Source organism: Megalopta genalis, chromosome 16 (assembly GCF_051020955.1).
Source record: "Megalopta genalis isolate 19385.01 chromosome 16, iyMegGena1_principal, whole genome shotgun sequence".
Lineage (NCBI taxonomy): Eukaryota > Metazoa > Arthropoda > Insecta > Hymenoptera > Halictidae > Megalopta > Megalopta genalis.
This window is the reverse complement of record NC_135028.1, coordinates 341,928-360,412: the sequence shown is the minus strand read 5'-3', so window position 1 is coordinate 360,412 and position 18,485 is coordinate 341,928. Positions and strand designations below refer to the sequence as shown.

Below are 18,485 nucleotides of genomic sequence, written 5' to 3'. Positions count from 1 at the left end.
CAGGAAGGTGTCTGTGGTTGTACGTTAACAAATATATTAAGAAAAATTCCATTTTAAAGTGTTAAAATTAAAAAAAGTGAGTTGCGAGTGGGACAGTGTGAGCAGACCTCTAACAATTTCCGGGGTTACGTCATCTTCGTTGCAAAGCTACAGGATTGCGGTGAGTAATAGTTATCTAATTTCTTATCTTTGTTCGATACGATTTGAAACCAAAAGAAGGAGACAGTTCCGAACCGCTAACGACGATTCCGGCGAGCGGCACCGATAAAGCGTCGCGCTAATGTATGCGTCTATTAATACCTTCTCCACATCCTCTTCGTCCACAAGAAGTTCCTCGCCGGAAGTAGCCAACCGAATCCTCAACTTTCCCGTATCCGGATCCGCCGAGCCGTACCTCGTGGCGAGAGTGAAACCACCTCGATGCAACAACCAAATTTTTTCGTAATTCAGCCATGCCTGTTCCTGCGCCAAGTGTTCTTCGGACCGTGCCTGTTTGTCGAATAGCAAGCGAACAAATAAATGCAACATCCATTCGATTCGCGGGAAAGAGCTACGCTCGTCGGTCGATAGTATCAACAGTTTACGCTACTATAACATTCCCAACATAACCGACTCTCGCTATGCGCATCCGTAATGAATCCGAAAGGACACATAACGGCGTGGTTCGTGATCACAATTTAAAAAATGTTCGACAGTTAGGCCGGTACAATTCGGTACGATACAATTTCAAATAGTTGAACGTCTGCCATGTTCGAATGTCGGGATGATTCTATCGCTCGATCAATTAATACCGATATTCTAAAAATTACGTGAAACGAAATGAAGGAGTATCCGATGTTTGAGCAACTAAATTCTCGCGAAATACTATACGCGAATAATACAGAGAGGAAAGGGTTGAATAAAGACTAAGATAGACAAACCGATCGAAAGCATATTAAATCGGTTTCAAAAATAAAATATCGATAAAAATATTTACCATGCTATCTTGAAGTCGTAAGCTACCGGATCGTCGAAGCGTGCCGCTACGAATATTCGCGGCAGCAAGCTCAACCTGTTGCCCTTCGTTGTCACCTCGTCTCGATAATTCTGACAGTTCTGCAACTGGTTGCACCTGTGCACATAGAACTATATAATAACATTTGTTCGAGGTGTCAATTGTATGTACTAATTGTAGTAGCGGCTATTTAATGGAAACGACAATTACGGCATCTCGCAGTTAATCTTTCAAATTGATCGATTCACGCACTCTTAACCCTACGAAGACGGACAATCAGGCTGTAGTTTCAGAGATTAAAAAGTAGGCAACGCGAACCCAACGAATAGAAAATACAAATAAAACTGACCGCGTACAATTACTTTTTAAATTTTTATGTCGAGCACGGTCTTTACATTGACACCATGCTCTTAAACAGTTTAATTTAATTCATGTGATCGTATCTTTATAAGTTAATGTTGAGCATGGCCGTGCAACTTTATTTTATTTTATTTATGTGAATTCTTATACAATTTTTGGGTTTATTTAATTTTTACAATATATGTACAATTGGCTACTTCTTTCACTCTCTCACTACCACTACACATCCTCTTCTTTTTCACTGCACTCATTCTCTCACTTCCACTACACATCCTCTTCTTTTTCACCGCACTCACTCTCACTTCCACTACACATTCTCTTGTTGTCTTAACGCCGCTTTATTCGCTCTTAACACGCTAGGGTACAAAAAAAGCATGGTTCTCTAATAATAACCACTGCTCGTGCCATTTTATTTATCTCAATTTTTTTTATCTCTCTTTTTTATGTCAATTCTTTTTATCTCTCTTTTTTATCTCAATTCTTTTTATCTCTCTTTTTTATCTCAATTCTTTTTATCTCTCTTTTTTATCTCAATTCTTTTTATCTCTCTTTTTTATCTCAATTCTTTTTTAATCTAAATTTTTTTATTTCAATTTTTGGGTTTAATCTTTACAATATATGTACAATTAATTTTATTGGCTACTTCCTCTTCTTTTTCACTGCACTCACTCTCTCACTTTCACTACACATCCTCTTCTTTTTCACTGCACTCTCTCACTTCCATCCTCTTGCTGTCTGAACGCCGCTTCATTCGCTCTTAACTCTAGGATACAAACACGCTTTACAATCGCATTACAATCATTCCGCATAACCCATACTCGCACGCTACCGCAATTCCGAGCACCTAAAAGTCCATCGAAGGTTGACGCCGCTCCTCTTCTATCCAGGGGACACCTGACATTTAACGTGGAACCCTTACGGGTTCCCCAAAAATCGGATCGACCTATATGTGTGCAGCGAACTGCCCACACTAGGGATCCTTCAGATACTGACCGAGTCCACCGAGAGGCGGACTGCGGCAAAGACGATTGACAGTACGCCTATTATATGCTAATCGGTGCATCATCTTAGTTGCGAGAAAGGATTTACGATGCTAGCCACCTAACGGCTCGAGCGGAAGCAGCGCAAACTAACCCTTCCTTGTTAGAAATAATTAACACTAAACCTATCGCGGTGAAAATATGTAACCGTTTCCTTATTTTGCATTTCTGCAAACTTTATAGACTCGTTCATGGAAAATGCTTGAATAAATAACATTATTGTTGCTGGTTTTATAATCAAAACTGTACGAAATCTAAATAAATTCGATCTTCTCACTTGTATGAAGCACTACATGCCAAATACTATTACTGCTTGATAGGTTTAATGAGAGTGCGTGAATAATACTTTCCGATCATTTAGTGCAGATAACTGTTCGATTGTTTCTATTTGTGACAAATAACATAAATTATCCTAGATCGCAGCTTTACCGATTTGTTTGACAAATGACATCGCCCGTCGATAATAAAGGAAACGTTTGAAAATCCGTAATTCACCGCAAGCTACATTTAACATTAAATTCTTCGCGAAAGATTAACGTTGCCCCATCGATTGAAAATTTCCGTGCATCGTTAAATAAGAGATAGGGAGTGAGAAAGAGAGAGCTCTCATCGTTGGTACCATTTGCGAGAATAATGAACCGAGCTTATAAAAGTACGATAGAATGATAGAATAACAGAACGCACACCACTTAACGCTTTTCCATCATGCACTCGAATAGATCAACGTCGTCCACGCACGCAGAACACATTCATAAAAATAAAAAAAAACTTTAATTTAATTTAATTTTAGTTCAATTTAATCTGAATCAGCGTTGCCGTCGTTTGTTATCGGGTGAATGGAAAATCAAATGAACGCTGGAAACAAAGAATAATTTGACTCGCTGAACTTACCTTTACCACGACGCTGTTGGCGGACCGCTTGATGAGATCGATAATTTCCTCGCGTGATTTATCATCAACGTTGATTCCATTGACCTCGATTAACCTGTCGCCGGGTAACAGGCCGGTGTCGTTGTTGTGTTGTACCAGCGAACCGGGTTCCGCAAAAATCACCGATCTCATCTGTGTTCCACCTCCTCCGGCGGCCCTTTCCACGACAACGGCGCGGCGCAACGAAAATCCGAAATCGTTCCGCGGGGGTGGTTGCCGATAGATCGTCAACCCTCGAGGTTCCGGCAGTTCCAACGGTATAATTTCGGGCAGTTGTAGCTCGACACCGTGTTCCTCAAACGACACCGTCGACCGCCATCTTACGAAACCTTGGGATTCTCCGATCGGCGACAGGCTGAAGGGCGGCGTGGCAAAACTTGAATTCGTCGTATCCGTTAAGGAATCCGCCGACGGACTAGCACTGGTTACCACCTGCGACACGACAGGGAAACCATAGTTTAGTTTTCATTTCGAACGCGCCGGAAAACCTCCACCTTCGAATGTTTCTCTAACATTTTTGACGGGCAGGGGGTGGACTTGCTCAGAGCAAATAAGATTACCACCGATGAACGGTTTCTTCGCGGAACCTCCCGGGATAATTTCAATTGTTGTAACACTATATACCCCATATTATATTAATTAATATATTAAAATATATCAAATAATATATATGATTTCAATTCTAATCGTTATCACGTTCCAAAATAATTCGTATATCGACAAAGTTTAGATTCGAAGTCACAAGAGTCAGAAGACTCAATTTCATACGCGTAAAAAGCACTCTGCTATATAAAATAGAAATACTATACAAGCCAGATTAATTATTTATTTGTATCCACTAACTTGTAAAAGCTTCGTATCGCCCTGATGATGTTGAGGATGATGATAATGATGGTGATTGTACTGCTGTTGTTGTTCTTGCTGCTGTTGCTGTTGCTGATTATATTGGACAGACCGTTGGGGTGAAATTTGCCAGGAATTCGGACAGGCTAACGTTTCTTCTTCGCTGCAAACGTCTTCTTTGTTCAAAGCGGTTCCCAATCCGTGCAAATGCGTGGGCACGTTCTGATAGGCGATCACTTCATTTTGAAGTGTGTTTCTTGCTAACAGGTTGTTCGGTTCTTGATAATTAGTTTCGTCGCCGTTCGACAACGCGTTCTCCTCCGCGTGTGCGTTCGACGCGTTGCTAGCACTCAGACGCGACCCCTTCAGAATTCCCCGTTTGGGCGGCTTCGGTGGTAACGGCGGCAAATTTTTAACCAACTGGCCGATGGCGTTCACCGAGGTCGCCGACGACAACGTGTTGATAGTTAAAGAAGTCAACGAAGTTTCCGACGAGTCACTCTGTATCAAACCATCCGGCGTCCTATTCGTCGAATTGTTATTAACACGCGCACCTTGCCCCGAATTCGACGAGTTCTGGGAATTTTCTAACAGATCCCGATCTAAGTACGCGAAAAACGAAGCACTATAGTCCGCGGTGATGCCGCTCGGTAACTTCTCTTTCTCCTTTCGTCGTCCTGGTATTTTCAACGACCTTCGAACCTGCAATCAGAACGTACGCCCGTTATTTCGATTTAATCGATAGACTTTCATGAAATCGAAGGCGACTGAAATTATTTCGCGTTCGGCGAGTCGACGAAATTTTTTTCAAACGCACAAACTCGAAGAAAATTCGAAAGATCTCTCGTTTACAAATGTATTATTGTAAAACGAGAGCAAATAGTGGCTAACGTCGACGAAGCTGCGAACTGTGAATAGAATATTTCATTTATTGTTGTTAGAACTCCTGCGAGGAGAACCGTTCTCGTAGAAAAGATTCAAAGTCGGATTCGCTTAGCAAGCTCAACATGGGTATTTTAACGATTCGTTTCTCCATCGCGCCGTAACCGTGAAACGGTTACAATTACGCTAATTAAAGGTTATTTTTGCTTAGCATATAAAATGCATCCGTATCCCTCATTTGTTGCCACTGGCTATACATTTTAATTATGCCGCATCAGTACAATTTACGAGATAACATCGAAGTGTGTGAGCAACGAGAGCAGGCCCATGTTGAAAACGACGATAATTTCCCATGGTTGAGACAAAAGGAAAAAGAAGAAGAGAAATGAAATGAGAAAAATGAGAAAGAGCAACGAAAATTTAGGCGTGGCTCGGTTTGGAGAAGTTGAAAAGACGTAATTATTGCTTTTTACTATATTAATTTTTTGCTAAAATTGTTTTAGAGACCGTCTAATAGACCAATCGGTCCAACGTCTTGGAAAATGTCACCTCATTCGGTCCAATTTTAAAAAAAGTCACGCAAAGGAACGTTTCGAAGAAATATCACCAAACACGACATTACTTTTGACTGTCTTTAATAATATTACAATTTTTATTACAACATTACGTATCGGTAAAAAAAATGTTCGATTACACTCGAGTTTAGTCTCGTCCTCATCGAGAAACGATTAGAGCGGATATATTCGGTGGCGTTGGTCGTCGGCCCTATTTAGGGGTGGCTACTTCTTTTTGTATCTATTCGCTTGTTATATAGTGTTAATACGCGTCTGTAATATACAAAGAAAAATGAAATCGCTCGCAAAAGAAGCCGACTGCGGCAAAAGTTGACAAATGCGCTGATGTAATCGGTACAAACAGAGGTAAGAACGTTTGACAAAGTAGTAAATTCGTCACACTTTACTTTGCTCGATCATCCAAGCTTCGTAGTTCGCATTTATCTTAACGATGTTATAAATGTATCGCATCATCGGTAATATATAGATATATCGGTCGATATTTATCTATAGTCGCATCTCTAACTCGGACAGTCTCGCTAATCTCGCTAGCCTCGAGATTAGATAACGAACAACGATTATCCGCGACAAAGACATTTATCCGGTGATTAGTACACGGATTAATCGATGCATGGAGTCGCGCAAAATTTAAACTGTAGTCTGCAAATAAGGGCGTATGTCGTTATTATGACCGCACCGCGAAGATGGCTCGGCTTTTGTTGAACCAGACGATGCGGAGGTCCGTACCGATGATGGTGGGAACCGAGGTGGCAAGAACTCGCGGCTCGATAAGGTACTCGGGGGTGAACTTGGACCGCAAGCTCGCCTACTTGGACCGCATCCTAAGGGTGGGCGATGATGCGGCTATGGTGGCAGGCCGGGCAAGGGGAAAAGGCTCTTGATATTCACCGTCCAGTTTGTGCTCCTATACGGGGCGGGGATGCGGCAACAATTAATATTATAGCTTCTAAAAAAATCTTTTTATGAAAAATGCTGGTCACCTCGGATTTTTAAATGTTGATACATATTTTTGACTGGATAATATTCTAGACGGTATTGAGACGAGTTCAACGACTTACTATGCTATAAACGATCCGTTTATTATAACGTGTACATATGTAGTCCTTGTTCTTTTGTCTGTCCTTTTAAAACTGTCCTTTTTAAAGCGTTTGTTTTCACAGCAGAGTTTTTGAGGAAACTACAATCGCACGCTGCATCGTCCACCGTTTCCTTTTTCCCTTTGTTTTCAATTTCACCGTTATCCTCTTCTCTTGTTCGCTGCCATTTTTAATCGCCGCGAGCTTATTCCGCATATTTCTCAGATCGACGATCAAAAGTCTCTGTAATCGGAAAGTTTGAAAAGAAAATAGCGACAAGAATCGACCTACTTATACCGTAAAAATGTCGTCGCCCGAGGAAGCCCATCAAGCGATTAAAAGCAGAGCCAACGTTGCAGGCTCTGCTATAATCATAGCGAAGTAGTACAAGTAATACACGTATAAATAAGTGCACAGAAATACTTCCTCAAATAAACGCGACAATCGGTTGCGCAAACGCATTTTGCATCTTGCGATCGAAATGCTATCGAGACGTTAAGGTTCGGTGTTTAAAGGGATATCGTAACTAGCAAAAAATAGACATGCAGTAGAGAAAATTGCATTGTCGGTGATTGTCGCCTTACCTTCGTAATTGTAGCACCAACGGATAGTCGAGATTCTTCGGATTAAAATCGGTCCAAACACGACGCGAATCGACTTTACTTTTATCGTAGATCGCTCCACGTTGAGACACGATTATTAAAAATTATACGGTTACAGTTTTGTTTACTCGATTTCGATTAAACTATTTCTTAAAAGTCTTTACGAACACTTGACGAACTACATCGACGTTATCGGTCCTTTTTAGTTTCGTAAAAAAAGGCTTTCAACACGTTGGCATGCAACTGCACGGAATCGTCGAATCGTTTCGTCCATTGCACGATAATGTCCAGGGCTTTCGCCACGTCTTCGTCTTGGAACATCGTTGCATTTTCCTCCTCTTCTTCTTCTTCTTCTTCCTCTTCCTCCTCCTCTTCCTCTCTGTCCTCGCCGTCTTCATCTTCCTCGGTTCCATTTTCATCCCATATTTGTTCTTCTTCCGTTTGACACAACGCGAGCCACTCCTCCACGTCTTCTCGGGCAACAGCTGTCTCCGGACAGTTTTGTAATATCTCTGTCAAAGAAGAGCTTTCGGAATTACGGCCAGTTTCCATTTCTATTTCCTCGCCGTTATTCCCTAGCACGTGTTTCCACGAACCGCGTATAGTTTGCTCGGTCACCTCTTCCCAACAGGCGTTCAAAATGTCCATAGAGTCCGTTAAATCGTGCCGTTCGTCGAATTGCGCCAACCCACCGGGACACTCCGACAACTTTTCCGCTAATTTGAATCTAAAGCGTGACTTGACCTCGGCAACGACCCCCTGGCCCATAGGCTGAATAGCGGACGCGGCGTTGGGCGGAAGATACATCAACTCGAAATCGTCGTCTTTCGTCGCGTCGGCCGGCAAAACGTGCGCGCCGCAATTATCCACCAAAAGAAGCACTTTTCCGACTTCTCCGGTTCTCAAATGCCGTGCTCTCACCGCAGGCTTGAAAAAGTTCTCGTACCAATCTCGGAATATCTTTCCGTTCGTCCGCGCGCTTTTCCGCGCCCCTCGCGTCGCTTTCGACGTTTTCGCGTTCCTCGCCGCTTTCGGCTTTTTACGGTCGTGCACTAAAAGCGGGGGCAATTTGTGCGTGCCCGTCACGTTGGCGCAAAAACCGATCGCGACGCGTTCCTTCTTCGTTTCGTCCGCGTTCGCCGTTTCCGCGGCGGAAGGAACGAGGCTCTTTTTCCGGGGCAGACTCTTCCACATCAGCCCGGTTTCGTCCATATTGTACACGTTCGACAAACTCAAGTTCTCGTCCTCGACAAATTTCCAAAAAGTCGCGGAAAATTGATCGGCTTCCTCGAAATCCGCGTCGGCGCTTTCACCGGCCGTCTGCGCCGTCTGTATACCGTGGCGTTTTTTAAATCGCCACACCCATGCTCTGTTGCAAGCGAACGCCGACGGGCCGCCGCAATTTCGATTTATTTCTTCGGCTTTCTGTTGCAACAGTTTGTCACCGATCGCGTTCCCTGTCGCGCTTTGTTCCGAAAACCAATGGTACAATTTGTCATCCAATTCTCTGAGCACGGGACCTTTGATCTTTTTCGTTTTGTAATGCAAATGATGCTTGTTGGCCACGTCTTGCAGCAGGCTGGCAGCGTTTCTTTTAATATTGTAAACCGTGTGAACCGTCACTCCGAATTCTTCGGCTAAACTTTTCGGAGGCACGTTCTCTCGAAGCTTCTTAACTATCTCCAGCCGTTGCAACACCGTCAAGTGTTTGTATTTCTTTCTGCTGCCACTGTCCGACATAATTAGGGCCTTCGTAGGGTCGCTCGATCGATGAAATTCGTTGAACTCGAATTAGAAAATCACTCGATGGATGAACGAATCACTCCGAATAACACCGATCCGCGCGCTTTAACGAGCGATATCGCGGCTCACAAGGACCGACGAAGCATAGCACCGGTTCAATTTACTATTCAGTTTGTCAAAAAGATTTAGCTTTTTATACAGTGTTGGAAACCCGACGAGAAAAGTACTCGAACGTTCTGCAACAAAAATGCTTTCATTGGTGAAACGATGTCAACGGTTCGGAGCTCGAGAAATTTCTGCATTAGAATACAATCCGCGACAATACTATAAGGTGCGTCTCGTAAGAAGAAAATTCTTCTTCCGCGTGAAATCAATTATTTTTTTACTTCTCGGGACGTTCTCCGGAGCTACAATGACCAAAAGAGGTAAAACTGTGTACAGACATCGCGTGTCTCGTGGAAATGAAGATCGTGCTATCAGTTCCTTACCTAATCGCTCGGATTTGGCCGATTGTTATCACGAGGTGGATGTAATTAACACTATGCGATTGTTTATTTTCATTCGCGTTCGATAGTTTATTCAATCTAAGGGATATGAGAACGTGAAGCAACGTTCACAGTTTAGCACTTAAATTGATATTTCTATACGAATGCGCCGGTTTGCATACGTTCGCATACCTTTGCTTTTACTTCTAAATCAACTCCGTTCAAAGATCGACGAATGATTCATTCGTTAGCGTTCGCACCAATTTCTTTCGTCGCGATCTTTTCTTGGCGCTTTTAGTACCTTCGGTCCTAATGTTAAATGCGTCCTGATACGTTAATCTTTTCGAATTTCGCCACTATTCCGTGGCTCGCATCAATTTGTCGATCTCCTTCGCTCGAAGAGACAAATCAAACTCACGGTCCGCAGCAAAATAAGTCGAATCACACATTTCGAAGCATCTCGACATAGCGAATATTTCACGACACAGTGAAACGAACCATTTGTTTTCCAAGGATACGACTCGGCCGTGCACGCTGCAAAAGCAATAAAAAGAACTTATTTCGAAAGGAAAGGAATAGATAAGTCTTATAGTATTGTCGCGGAGTATAGTCTGCAAAAGTTGGGAGGAAAAGTGAAAGTTGGTAACGAAGCAAGGGATGGTCGCTGGCGAGGATGTCCGGTTTTGAGATCTTGTAGGAATTCGGACGAGGGAAAAGGAGCATGAACATGACAGAAATAGATAGAGGCGGAGTGTGGGGGGGGGGGGAGGGCAGAGAGAACGCTCGAGTTTTATAAGTCGGCGAAAACCTAAGTTCGAAAAAATGCAGTCGATGCAACTCGGTCGGCGGTCGAACTCGCTACAAAATACGCTATTTTCGCCGAGGCCCTTACGGGTAAGAGGATAAAGACTCGGTTATATATATAGGTATACATACTTATGTTCGTAGAAGCGCTTGTGTGTCTGAGAACAGTTCTAAATGTTTGTCAATGTGAACGATCACTCCGGAGAATATGCAAGAAACGTCTTAACGTCCTAGAACGAAACATCGTACAATTCCATAATTCTGTGAACGATCGTTCTCGCATCTCCGATTTCTTCGCAATAGCACAGTTAGAAGAAGATTCGGAATGTTTCTGAATGTTTCAAATTCATAACAGGCTTGTCGTATTCAATTCGAAATCATTTCAAGCAACAGAATTGCACCGAACGCTGCTCCGTTGTTGTTCGCACAGGGGTTAAAGCCACTCCCATCGTTCAGACATCGTTTCGCATCGTCCCACCCCCGCTTTCGATATGTATAAATAATGCCTGCATACGTATCACACGTACATAATACATATATGTATAAAGATACGCGATAGCTTGTCGACGTCGAGTATAGCATATACATATGCATGTACCCTAAGGAAGAAAAATTCCAGAAAAACCGCTGTAATTGGACAACGAGTTGGAAACGTATGGAAGCTAATGATAAAGCGTTGTAAGGAGATTAAAGACCCGGACAACCACGGGGCTGCAATAGGAGCAGAGTATTTTCTAAACGTTTGGTATGAAAGGCTGGGACGCGTAGGTCCCAAGAAAATTGAACGAATTGGACAAACTGCAAAGAAATATAGTAAGCTGCTACGAATGCGTCTTCTTATATCAGTTAGTATTTTTTTTTCATTCGTTTGATATCGTGAGAATGGTATGATTGCGAGGGTCTTTGTCGCGGGGAGATAAACGTTCTCTCGCGGTCAGGAAAATTTACTACGCGAAGAGTGGGATGGCGACGCATGCGCAGGGAGTTCCGATAGATCGGGACCGGGATTCGAATCCGGATCTTTCGCTTGCCAGGCAACTGCTTTAATTAATTAAGCTATCTCGACCGGTCAACGACGCGTTCTCTTCCAGTCCTTATAAACGCAGGCGAACAACGCGTGTTGAAAATATACCGGACTCCTACAGATCGTAGTTCAGAATTATAATGTTCACCCGGTAAACGCGACACGCCGCTGCGCGGGTCTCAGATGGCGCACGCGTCACCTCGCGTAACTTATTTTCCTGACTACTCTGGGCACTTACGCGGCGCGTCGCAGCGACTTGTCTTTCTGACTTTAAATATCTCTATCTTTAACATTAAATATCTCGAAATATATAAGCAGTCTGCGCTCAAAACCGGGTACCATTAGATAGAAGAGGAAAAGCTTGTTCGGAATATCGTACTTCAACCAACTAATAAAAGCACATTACTTTTCCAAATTCCCTCGATTTATTTCTTTTTAATAATAAAATAAGATTACCTTATTTCTCATTATCTGGATACAGTGTTTAATATTATCCATGCTTCGTTCGCATACGAATCAATTTTCTCTGCACAGAATCGGCGCGTACGCGTTAATAACTGTGTAAGTGTAAAGCTATATCTAAGCTTTATATGATGTCATCGCAAAAAGTATAGCCTATAGTTATCGGGCGCCGATAATATAAATAAAAAAGATACTGCAGGGTTAAAAATTGTGAATTATCTTCGATAAGTCTGTACGAGCATATAGAGAAAATAAATGAATTTCGCTTTCGATTCTTCGATATCGCTTATTTCGTTATTTCGACAATCGGACGCCGTCGAATAAGCAAAGTTTATACGTTGAAAAAATAGTGTCCGAACGAAACGTACGCTTGTTAACAGGACGGTATGTTCGCAGTTTGAAAAACTGGACGCCGATAAATGAAATACGAGCCGTTTATTGTTTCGAATCGCGGAATAACCGATAAGAAAAAGGGGGCAAATAATAAAAAAGAAACATATTGTAGTTGGATGATAAATAAATTGACGAATGTCGTGAAATGAATGCGAAAATGGAGATGGAAACGAATACGAAAACGAGGATGAGAATGCGGACAAGGATGAGGATGAGACTGAGATCGAGAATGAGAATGATAATGAAATAAAAAGTACGTACTTCGTCCAAGCGCAGTAATTCTTCCGCGGACATACTACTTCGGTCGCGTTTCTTGACATCTTTTCGCTCCTTTTTTTCGCGCTTCCTCTTCTCCTTGTCGTCCTTCTCCGTGGCTTTCTTCATAAAGTTAAACATCTTCTGACTCACGATAAAGATCTCGAGCTGAACGCCAGAAAGAGATACCACGAGATATCTCCTCTCTGAATTGCTCGGCCGACACACACACACTTTTACGCACAGTCGCGTATTTCAGTCGACTCCACGAACATAACGCGATAGTGTCCATCGAACCGACCGTGTAGATAACACTGCATTCCGTGCCGAACTAAACAACTGAATAGACCATCTCTAAGGTAAAGGCGCGTTTCCACTGCGTCGGCTTTCGCCGATCGGCATTGTCGCGCGGCTTCGCTACTGATCCTGCTAAAATCCCGCGTTCCCATTGCGTCGGCACACGCCGGCCGGGAAGGGGAGTAGGCAAAGACAAACAAGTTTCAAGTGTTTAGTATCTCTTCGGTATCGTTCGAGAAGGGTACAGTTCCGCTCGAGAAGACGAACGCTATGCCGATTCGTTTTTCATCCGTTGTCGATAAATATCAAACGGAATCGTACCAGAAGGAGAGAAACCTTCGGCCGAGTCCTCCGCATGACGCACCGTGGGGCAGATGCGTGCCAAACGCGGTAAAAAATATTTTATGTCCGAAATCGTGTGCGTCTAATGTATTTTTTTTCAAATACGTATCGATTGTAGCATTATCGACCGATCGGGACAGTTGGAAGGAACATTTCTCTTGCGTCGTTCGAATAGATCACAGATTTTGTATTGGTTTTTTGTTTCTTATCGATAGACTTATAAGATCCAACGTAATTAGAAGTCTGCCTACAACATTATTAAGAATATTAGTCGAATGATATTGAAGCGACATCGGTAAGTAACATTAGATGAATATAACATTTGATTTCCTGTTCAAAAAAATGTCTCCGCGAGTATCATCTGATCCTATGGCTATGCTCGCACATACCGGAGCCTCTTAGTTTACTTTGGTAACTGTTGCAATAGCAGCTAGTAGCAGTCGAAAGTTTTTTTAACAGAAAGATAAAATTTCGCTCCTTAAAATGTGACCAAAACTGATACTGCTTCTCTCCGCATTCATAATTCAAAAATAGGATGAAAATTTAACATATTCAAGTAGGTATGGTTCGAGTCATCTAGTTCTGTTGGCAACAGGTAACTGGAAAAAAGACATAATACGTTATAGCTCGTATGTTTAAAATGCTCAAAATTTTCTTTACTATAAGTATATTTTTAGAAACTTTTTACCGTGTTTGGCGTGCGATCGCCACCACAATTTCGGTCCTACATCAAAATTTGGGACAAAATTAAAAGTCCTAAAGGTCCTACAATTCTTCGTAAAAATCCTGCTAACACATACGATGAAAAAGATACAGTTTCATGAAAACAAGCTTAAACAATCTTAAATTTATCACGAAGTAAAACGAGCGAACAGTTACGGGCAATAATTTTGTAAAATACTAAAAATTATAAGGGGAAGTAACGGCTTCTCGAAAATACTGCTTGTTAAGCACGGGTAGATCGATGTTATCTGCAATTTCTCATCGAGAAGACAAATGCGATGCAATCGGATCATTCGGAAAACCTAACTGTTTCTCGCTTACATTTGCGGATACGAGTGCCTGTCGTGGTACTCGGACCTGATTCGTTTGAAACGATATTGTTTGAAATATCATTCAAATAATACATTATTTTATTTTATAATTATTCGATGTAATCGTGAAGATTTCTTAAAGTAAAATCTTTTCGTCGATTCTTATTTTCCGGATCGTTTCTTTCGGCCAATTTGGAATAAACCGATATCATTGTTATTTTCAAACAACGGTCCGAGATAAATAATTTGAAATAAAATTTGCCCGGGTCTGTGCGGTACCTAGACGATGTCGAGCCGTCTCGTGGAAAGTGGCCTTCTCTACGAGTCGATTGCCAGCGTTGTTTGTACGGGACTTTCGATAACGCGAGAGGACAAAGCCGATAGCAAAAATACCGCTGTTAGGCTTTTCTTACCGTTCAGCATCGACCCAAGCCGAAACGGAAGCCATCGCTGCATCGTTAAGGCCGCGCGACAGTGCCGATCAGCAAAAGCCGGCGCAGTGGAAAAGCGCCTTAAGGTTCCGATAGTATTGTAGAAAATGCAGGAGTAAAAGGCATGCATGCATGTATAGTCGACTCCGTATGATACACGCCGCATGAACACGAACCGGTAACAGGAAAATCTCTGTTACGACCGGAAATCGAGTAAACAACGATACGTTGCTTTCGATGTTCCGTTATTTTACAAAACAAATACGAGCACACACGCTTCGGTATTCCTGCTCAATCAATATTTACAGATTTACAGGTAGGATTGAGAATTCTATTTGCATGTGCAATTGTCGCTCGATTATCAATCAACGATCAACGAGCATTCACCGTACATACGCACGTACATGCGTATGTGCTACGGAATAATCGAACGAAAACGAATTTTCGGTAAACGTGAAATTATCGATATAAGATGTAACGCCCATAGGGGCGTGAACCTATACGAGGAAAGTGTTTTTCATGGGAGGTCGTTTCCGGCATTCGATCCCGGTAAGACCTATGAATACAGACTTTTCAAAGAAATGCTACCCCCTTCGTTCGTTCGACACCTACACATTTAACGACGCGTATCGCAAAACAACGCGATTATGGAAAAACAAATGAATATGTGTATTCTTAGAAATAACGCGTGATAGGTCAGCCCGCGTGCAATTTGTTTCGTACAATATGTAGTTTAGATCGAGAACGTTAATATTGTTCTCTTTGCTTTATTCGTCGGTTGCTCGAAAACACAAATTAGTAGGAGCATGCATATTGGGTTCATCAAACCTTCGTTTCAGGTGTCAAATCCGTAGACTCGGTAGATCGACGAAACGAGGCGAAATGGAAACGTGAAAATCTAAAACAACCGCGTGTCTAAACTTCTATAAACAACGAGGTAACAAGGAAATACACGCGGAATAGGAAACGAGCAGAAAGCAAGGGAGAAGAAAAGCTAGAACGAAGAACACCTAGCGTAGGTCGTCTATAGTCTACATGTCACTTTCCACCACACCTTGTACTCCCGTTGTTTCGTTCGACTAAAACGTTCTGCTGGTAAACAACTGTCATGTAATCGAGAGACTAATTTTATACGGCGCAACAGCGCGATAAGTTAACGTAGTTTACGTCGGTGTCGAAGCGATCGGAAATTTTAACCACAAACGTACGACGAAGAAAAACCGTGATTCCAAATACACGAGATAGCTGACAGTCGACACAACACCAGACACACGTCACAGAACCGTCACCGTATCGCCACCCGCCATTCACCAGAACGAAAACGCGTGTTTAGAACGCGAACGACTATTCTAATGCGACGCACTATGTTAGGTAGAACACGAACACGAATACCATTGTTCAGTCGTAAAACGAGCACAGACGAACGTTCGAAGGCATACTCCAGCTTAGCCCATCGAATCGATTCTTTTATCGTTATTAGTAGATCAAAATTCAACGTCGCACTCGTGTCACACTAATAACTGTCATGGTAGACGACTCGACACAAGTTACAAGTAGAACCGGTGGCGACTGCTGGCGTCCTAAACTGAATCATGGCTCGCGAGGTGAGGCCCGCGCCCGCACCCTTCTTTCCGCAAGCCGTTACCGCGCATGCTCCACAAATCGATCATATGTTACGAACCGAATATGTAATAATATTTTTTTATTTAAATCTTTTTCACCTTAAATCTAATAGGTTGAACGTTCTTGTATCGCAAGGTATTCACGTACTCGTATACTATTTAACTTTGGAAGTTTTAAGAAAACGGTCGTTTTCCCAATGCGTTTAAATATTCTGCAAGAATGTTCTCTTTTTCAAAACATAAATCAATCTCGACGAAACATTTATATAATCGATTTGCATTCGTGTCAAAGTAAAAATGTCGAATTTCTGTCTCGGATACTTTTACTCAGTCGACATCTTACTGGAATGAATTGTATAATCAAGTGTACCTTCCAACAGCTGGCAGCACACAATAGAATTTGCCGGATGAAAGAAACGATTATCGAGGGGTCTAACCAAGAATTCGTTTGCTAATACGTTTTGCCGTTTCATAGATTATCATTATAATCTTTTGCTTCTGATTTATTCCAGTGGTTAACAATGAGTTATATTTTATGAATATTGCCACAATGTTGCATGGATGTATTTGGAGTGCCCGTACTTTCGCAGAAATCGCCAAAATTACAACACGTTTACATTTTACTAAAACAACCAAAAGGATCACATTTTGTTGTTGGTCGCGTCGCCTGTGTACAGTAAATGCACAGTGCTCCACCATCGGTGAAATTATCGAACAATGGAGCCACCGGTTTAGTAAGGAAGGTGTTCCAGAACCCGTTGAATCGATCGAGCACATTGTTGCAAATGTCATAGGTACTAAAAAGGTACAAATGCAATGATCTACGTATGTTCGCCAGAATTAGATAACAGTTTACAAATTTGTTATTATCTCAACATTTTTCTCACTGTCAGATGAGTGTCATTTTCATCTAAAATACTTCAAAACAAACTTATATCGAGAATTGCTAATAAACTATACGCCGAAGAAAGAGTGTACGATAGATTATTAAGTAAAGATTGTGTCAAGTAAATAATTATTTGAAGTAATTTTATTTACCTTATTATATTCGAATGAACTATTCTGAATTGTATTTCCAGAGCTCTAGGTATCAGAGTGTTGTACCGAAAATTTATTTTCAGATAATAGATCTCGTAAATGTACGAAATGAGAAGCTTACGTCGGACCAATGTCAAAAGCTGGAATCGATGTGCGAATGCCGGTTATCTAGGTAAAACCAAAATGCACAGGGTAGATACATTTTGTTTGTAGCTTATAACTTAAAACTGTTTAAGGAAGTCTTGCTTTTACTTTTTACAGAATGCCTATTCAATACATAATAGGGGAATGGGATTTTCGTGATATTACTCTAAAATTAGTTCCACCAATTTTTATTCCACGGCCAGAGACCGAGATTCTAGTTGATTTTGTGCTCAAGAGAATAGACACTTTGCAAAGAATAGAACAGAAAGTTTTAGAAGTCGGATGCGGTTCTGGTGCGATATCCCTCGCGATAGCTCGTGCCAATAAAACAGTAATGATTTTTAACACGATCATCGACGCATCGATTTTATATCAATATTTAGTTTAATTTTAGGTAACATGTATAGCAGTAGACGCGAATCTACAAGCTTGCGAACTATCCGTGCAAAATCGAAATCAACTGGGTTTAGAAAATCAGGTTTTAATTGCACATGCCAAACTCGAGGACGACGGAAAGATGCAGTATTCGAATGTATTAAGTGGACCTAAAGATCTTGATCTAAATTTACAAATTTTTGACATTATCGTTAGCAATCCTCCATACGTACCTACCAATCAAATATCAAAATTATCTCCAGAGATAAAAATGTAATCAGACATACGTACTTTGATAGTTTTTATCGATATCGTACAAAATCTCTTAAATGCTATACTTTTTCATTTATATTATAGTTACGAAGATTTATTGGCGATCGATGGAGGAGAAGATGGTTTAAAAGTAATCAAGCCTTTATTAAAGTATGCTGCAGAAGTTTTAAAACCTGGAGGACGTGTACTTTTGGAGGTTGACTCTACTCACCCCGAATATATCAAATTTTTTACTGAAAAATACTCGATGCTTCAGCTGCAGTACGAACATACGTACAAAGATTTTTATAATAACGATCGATTTGTCGAGTTATCAAAAATATCATAGGATATAATATATTAGTAATATATATATATATATGAAATTCATGTATATACATGTATATAATTAATAAAAATTATTCATAGAGGTATACACGGTGGCGGATCAAACCGAGTCGAAATTGGCAAAATGAGTATTT

General features: G+C 41.5%; 3 protein-coding genes across 12 annotated transcripts in view; 1 reads left to right on the top strand and 2 right to left on the bottom strand.

The window, feature by feature from the left end:
* LOC117224621 (unconventional myosin-XVIIIa) overlaps positions 1-16,151 on the bottom strand; it is a 45,045-nt gene extending 28,894 nt beyond the window's left edge. For 2 of the 8 annotated variants that reach the window (XM_076526964.1, XM_076526957.1), the window contains exons 1-6: positions 14,555-16,151; positions 12,475-12,807; positions 4,168-4,869; positions 3,286-3,756; positions 977-1,111; positions 301-489 (exon numbers count right to left, since the gene is read on the bottom strand). In XM_076526964.1, the coding sequence (XP_076383079.1) occupies positions 301-489; positions 977-1,111; positions 3,286-3,756; positions 4,168-4,869; positions 12,475-12,609 (1,632 nt within the window). In that variant the 5' untranslated portion in view covers positions 12,610-12,807; positions 14,555-16,151. Of the gene's footprint in view, positions 1-300; positions 490-976; positions 1,112-3,285; positions 3,757-4,167; positions 4,870-12,474; positions 14,520-14,554 lie in introns of those variants that run through there. The other 6 variants (XM_076526958.1, XM_076526959.1, XM_076526960.1 and 3 more) reach the window with 6 other exon arrangements.
* On the top strand, positions 58-18,476 carry HemK1 (HemK methyltransferase 1). The gene is made up of 6 exons (XM_033477699.2): positions 58-160; positions 16,707-16,999; positions 17,316-17,404; positions 17,494-17,707; positions 17,771-18,024; positions 18,109-18,476. Exons 2-6 carry the CDS (start codon positions 16,730-16,732, stop codon positions 18,350-18,352), a joined length of 1,071 nt encoding a protein of 356 aa, XP_033333590.1. The 5' UTR covers positions 58-160; positions 16,707-16,729; the 3' UTR covers positions 18,353-18,476.
* LOC117224623 (jerky protein homolog-like) lies at positions 5,668-10,000 on the bottom strand. Of its 3 annotated transcripts, XM_033477696.2 has the most exons (4): positions 9,723-10,000; positions 7,285-9,281; positions 6,683-6,943; positions 5,668-6,528 (listed from the first exon to the last, which is right to left on the bottom strand). In XM_033477696.2, the coding sequence occupies exon 2, from the start codon at positions 9,040-9,042 to the stop codon at positions 7,492-7,494; it is 1,551 nt and encodes a 516-aa protein (XP_033333587.2). In that variant the 5' UTR covers positions 9,043-9,281; positions 9,723-10,000; the 3' UTR covers positions 5,668-6,528; positions 6,683-6,943; positions 7,285-7,491. The 3 variants fall into 3 exon arrangements, with proteins under 3 accessions (XP_033333587.2, XP_033333584.2, XP_033333585.2); XM_033477693.2 differs by having other exon boundaries at positions 5,668-6,943; XM_033477694.2 differs by having other exon boundaries at positions 5,668-6,943; positions 9,832-10,000.
* Positions 18,477-18,485: the final 9 nt, after the last annotated feature.

Bases quoted from the DNA above. Each gene is read 5' to 3' on its own strand.
- LOC117224623 (XM_033477693.2), bottom strand. From the start codon at position 9,042: ATGTCGGACAGTGGCAGCAGAAAGAAATACAAACACTTGACGGTGTTG.
- HemK1 (XM_033477699.2), top strand. From the start codon at position 16,730: ATGAATATTGCCACAATGTTGCATGGATGTATTTGGAGTGCCCGTACT. The intron at 17,708-17,770 runs GTAATGATTTTT...GTTTAATTTTAG, and splicing joins TAGCTCGTGCCAATAAAACA to GTAACATGTATAGCAGTAGA. The intron at 18,025-18,108 runs GTAATCAGACAT...TTTATATTATAG, and splicing joins TTATCTCCAGAGATAAAAAT to TTACGAAGATTTATTGGCGA.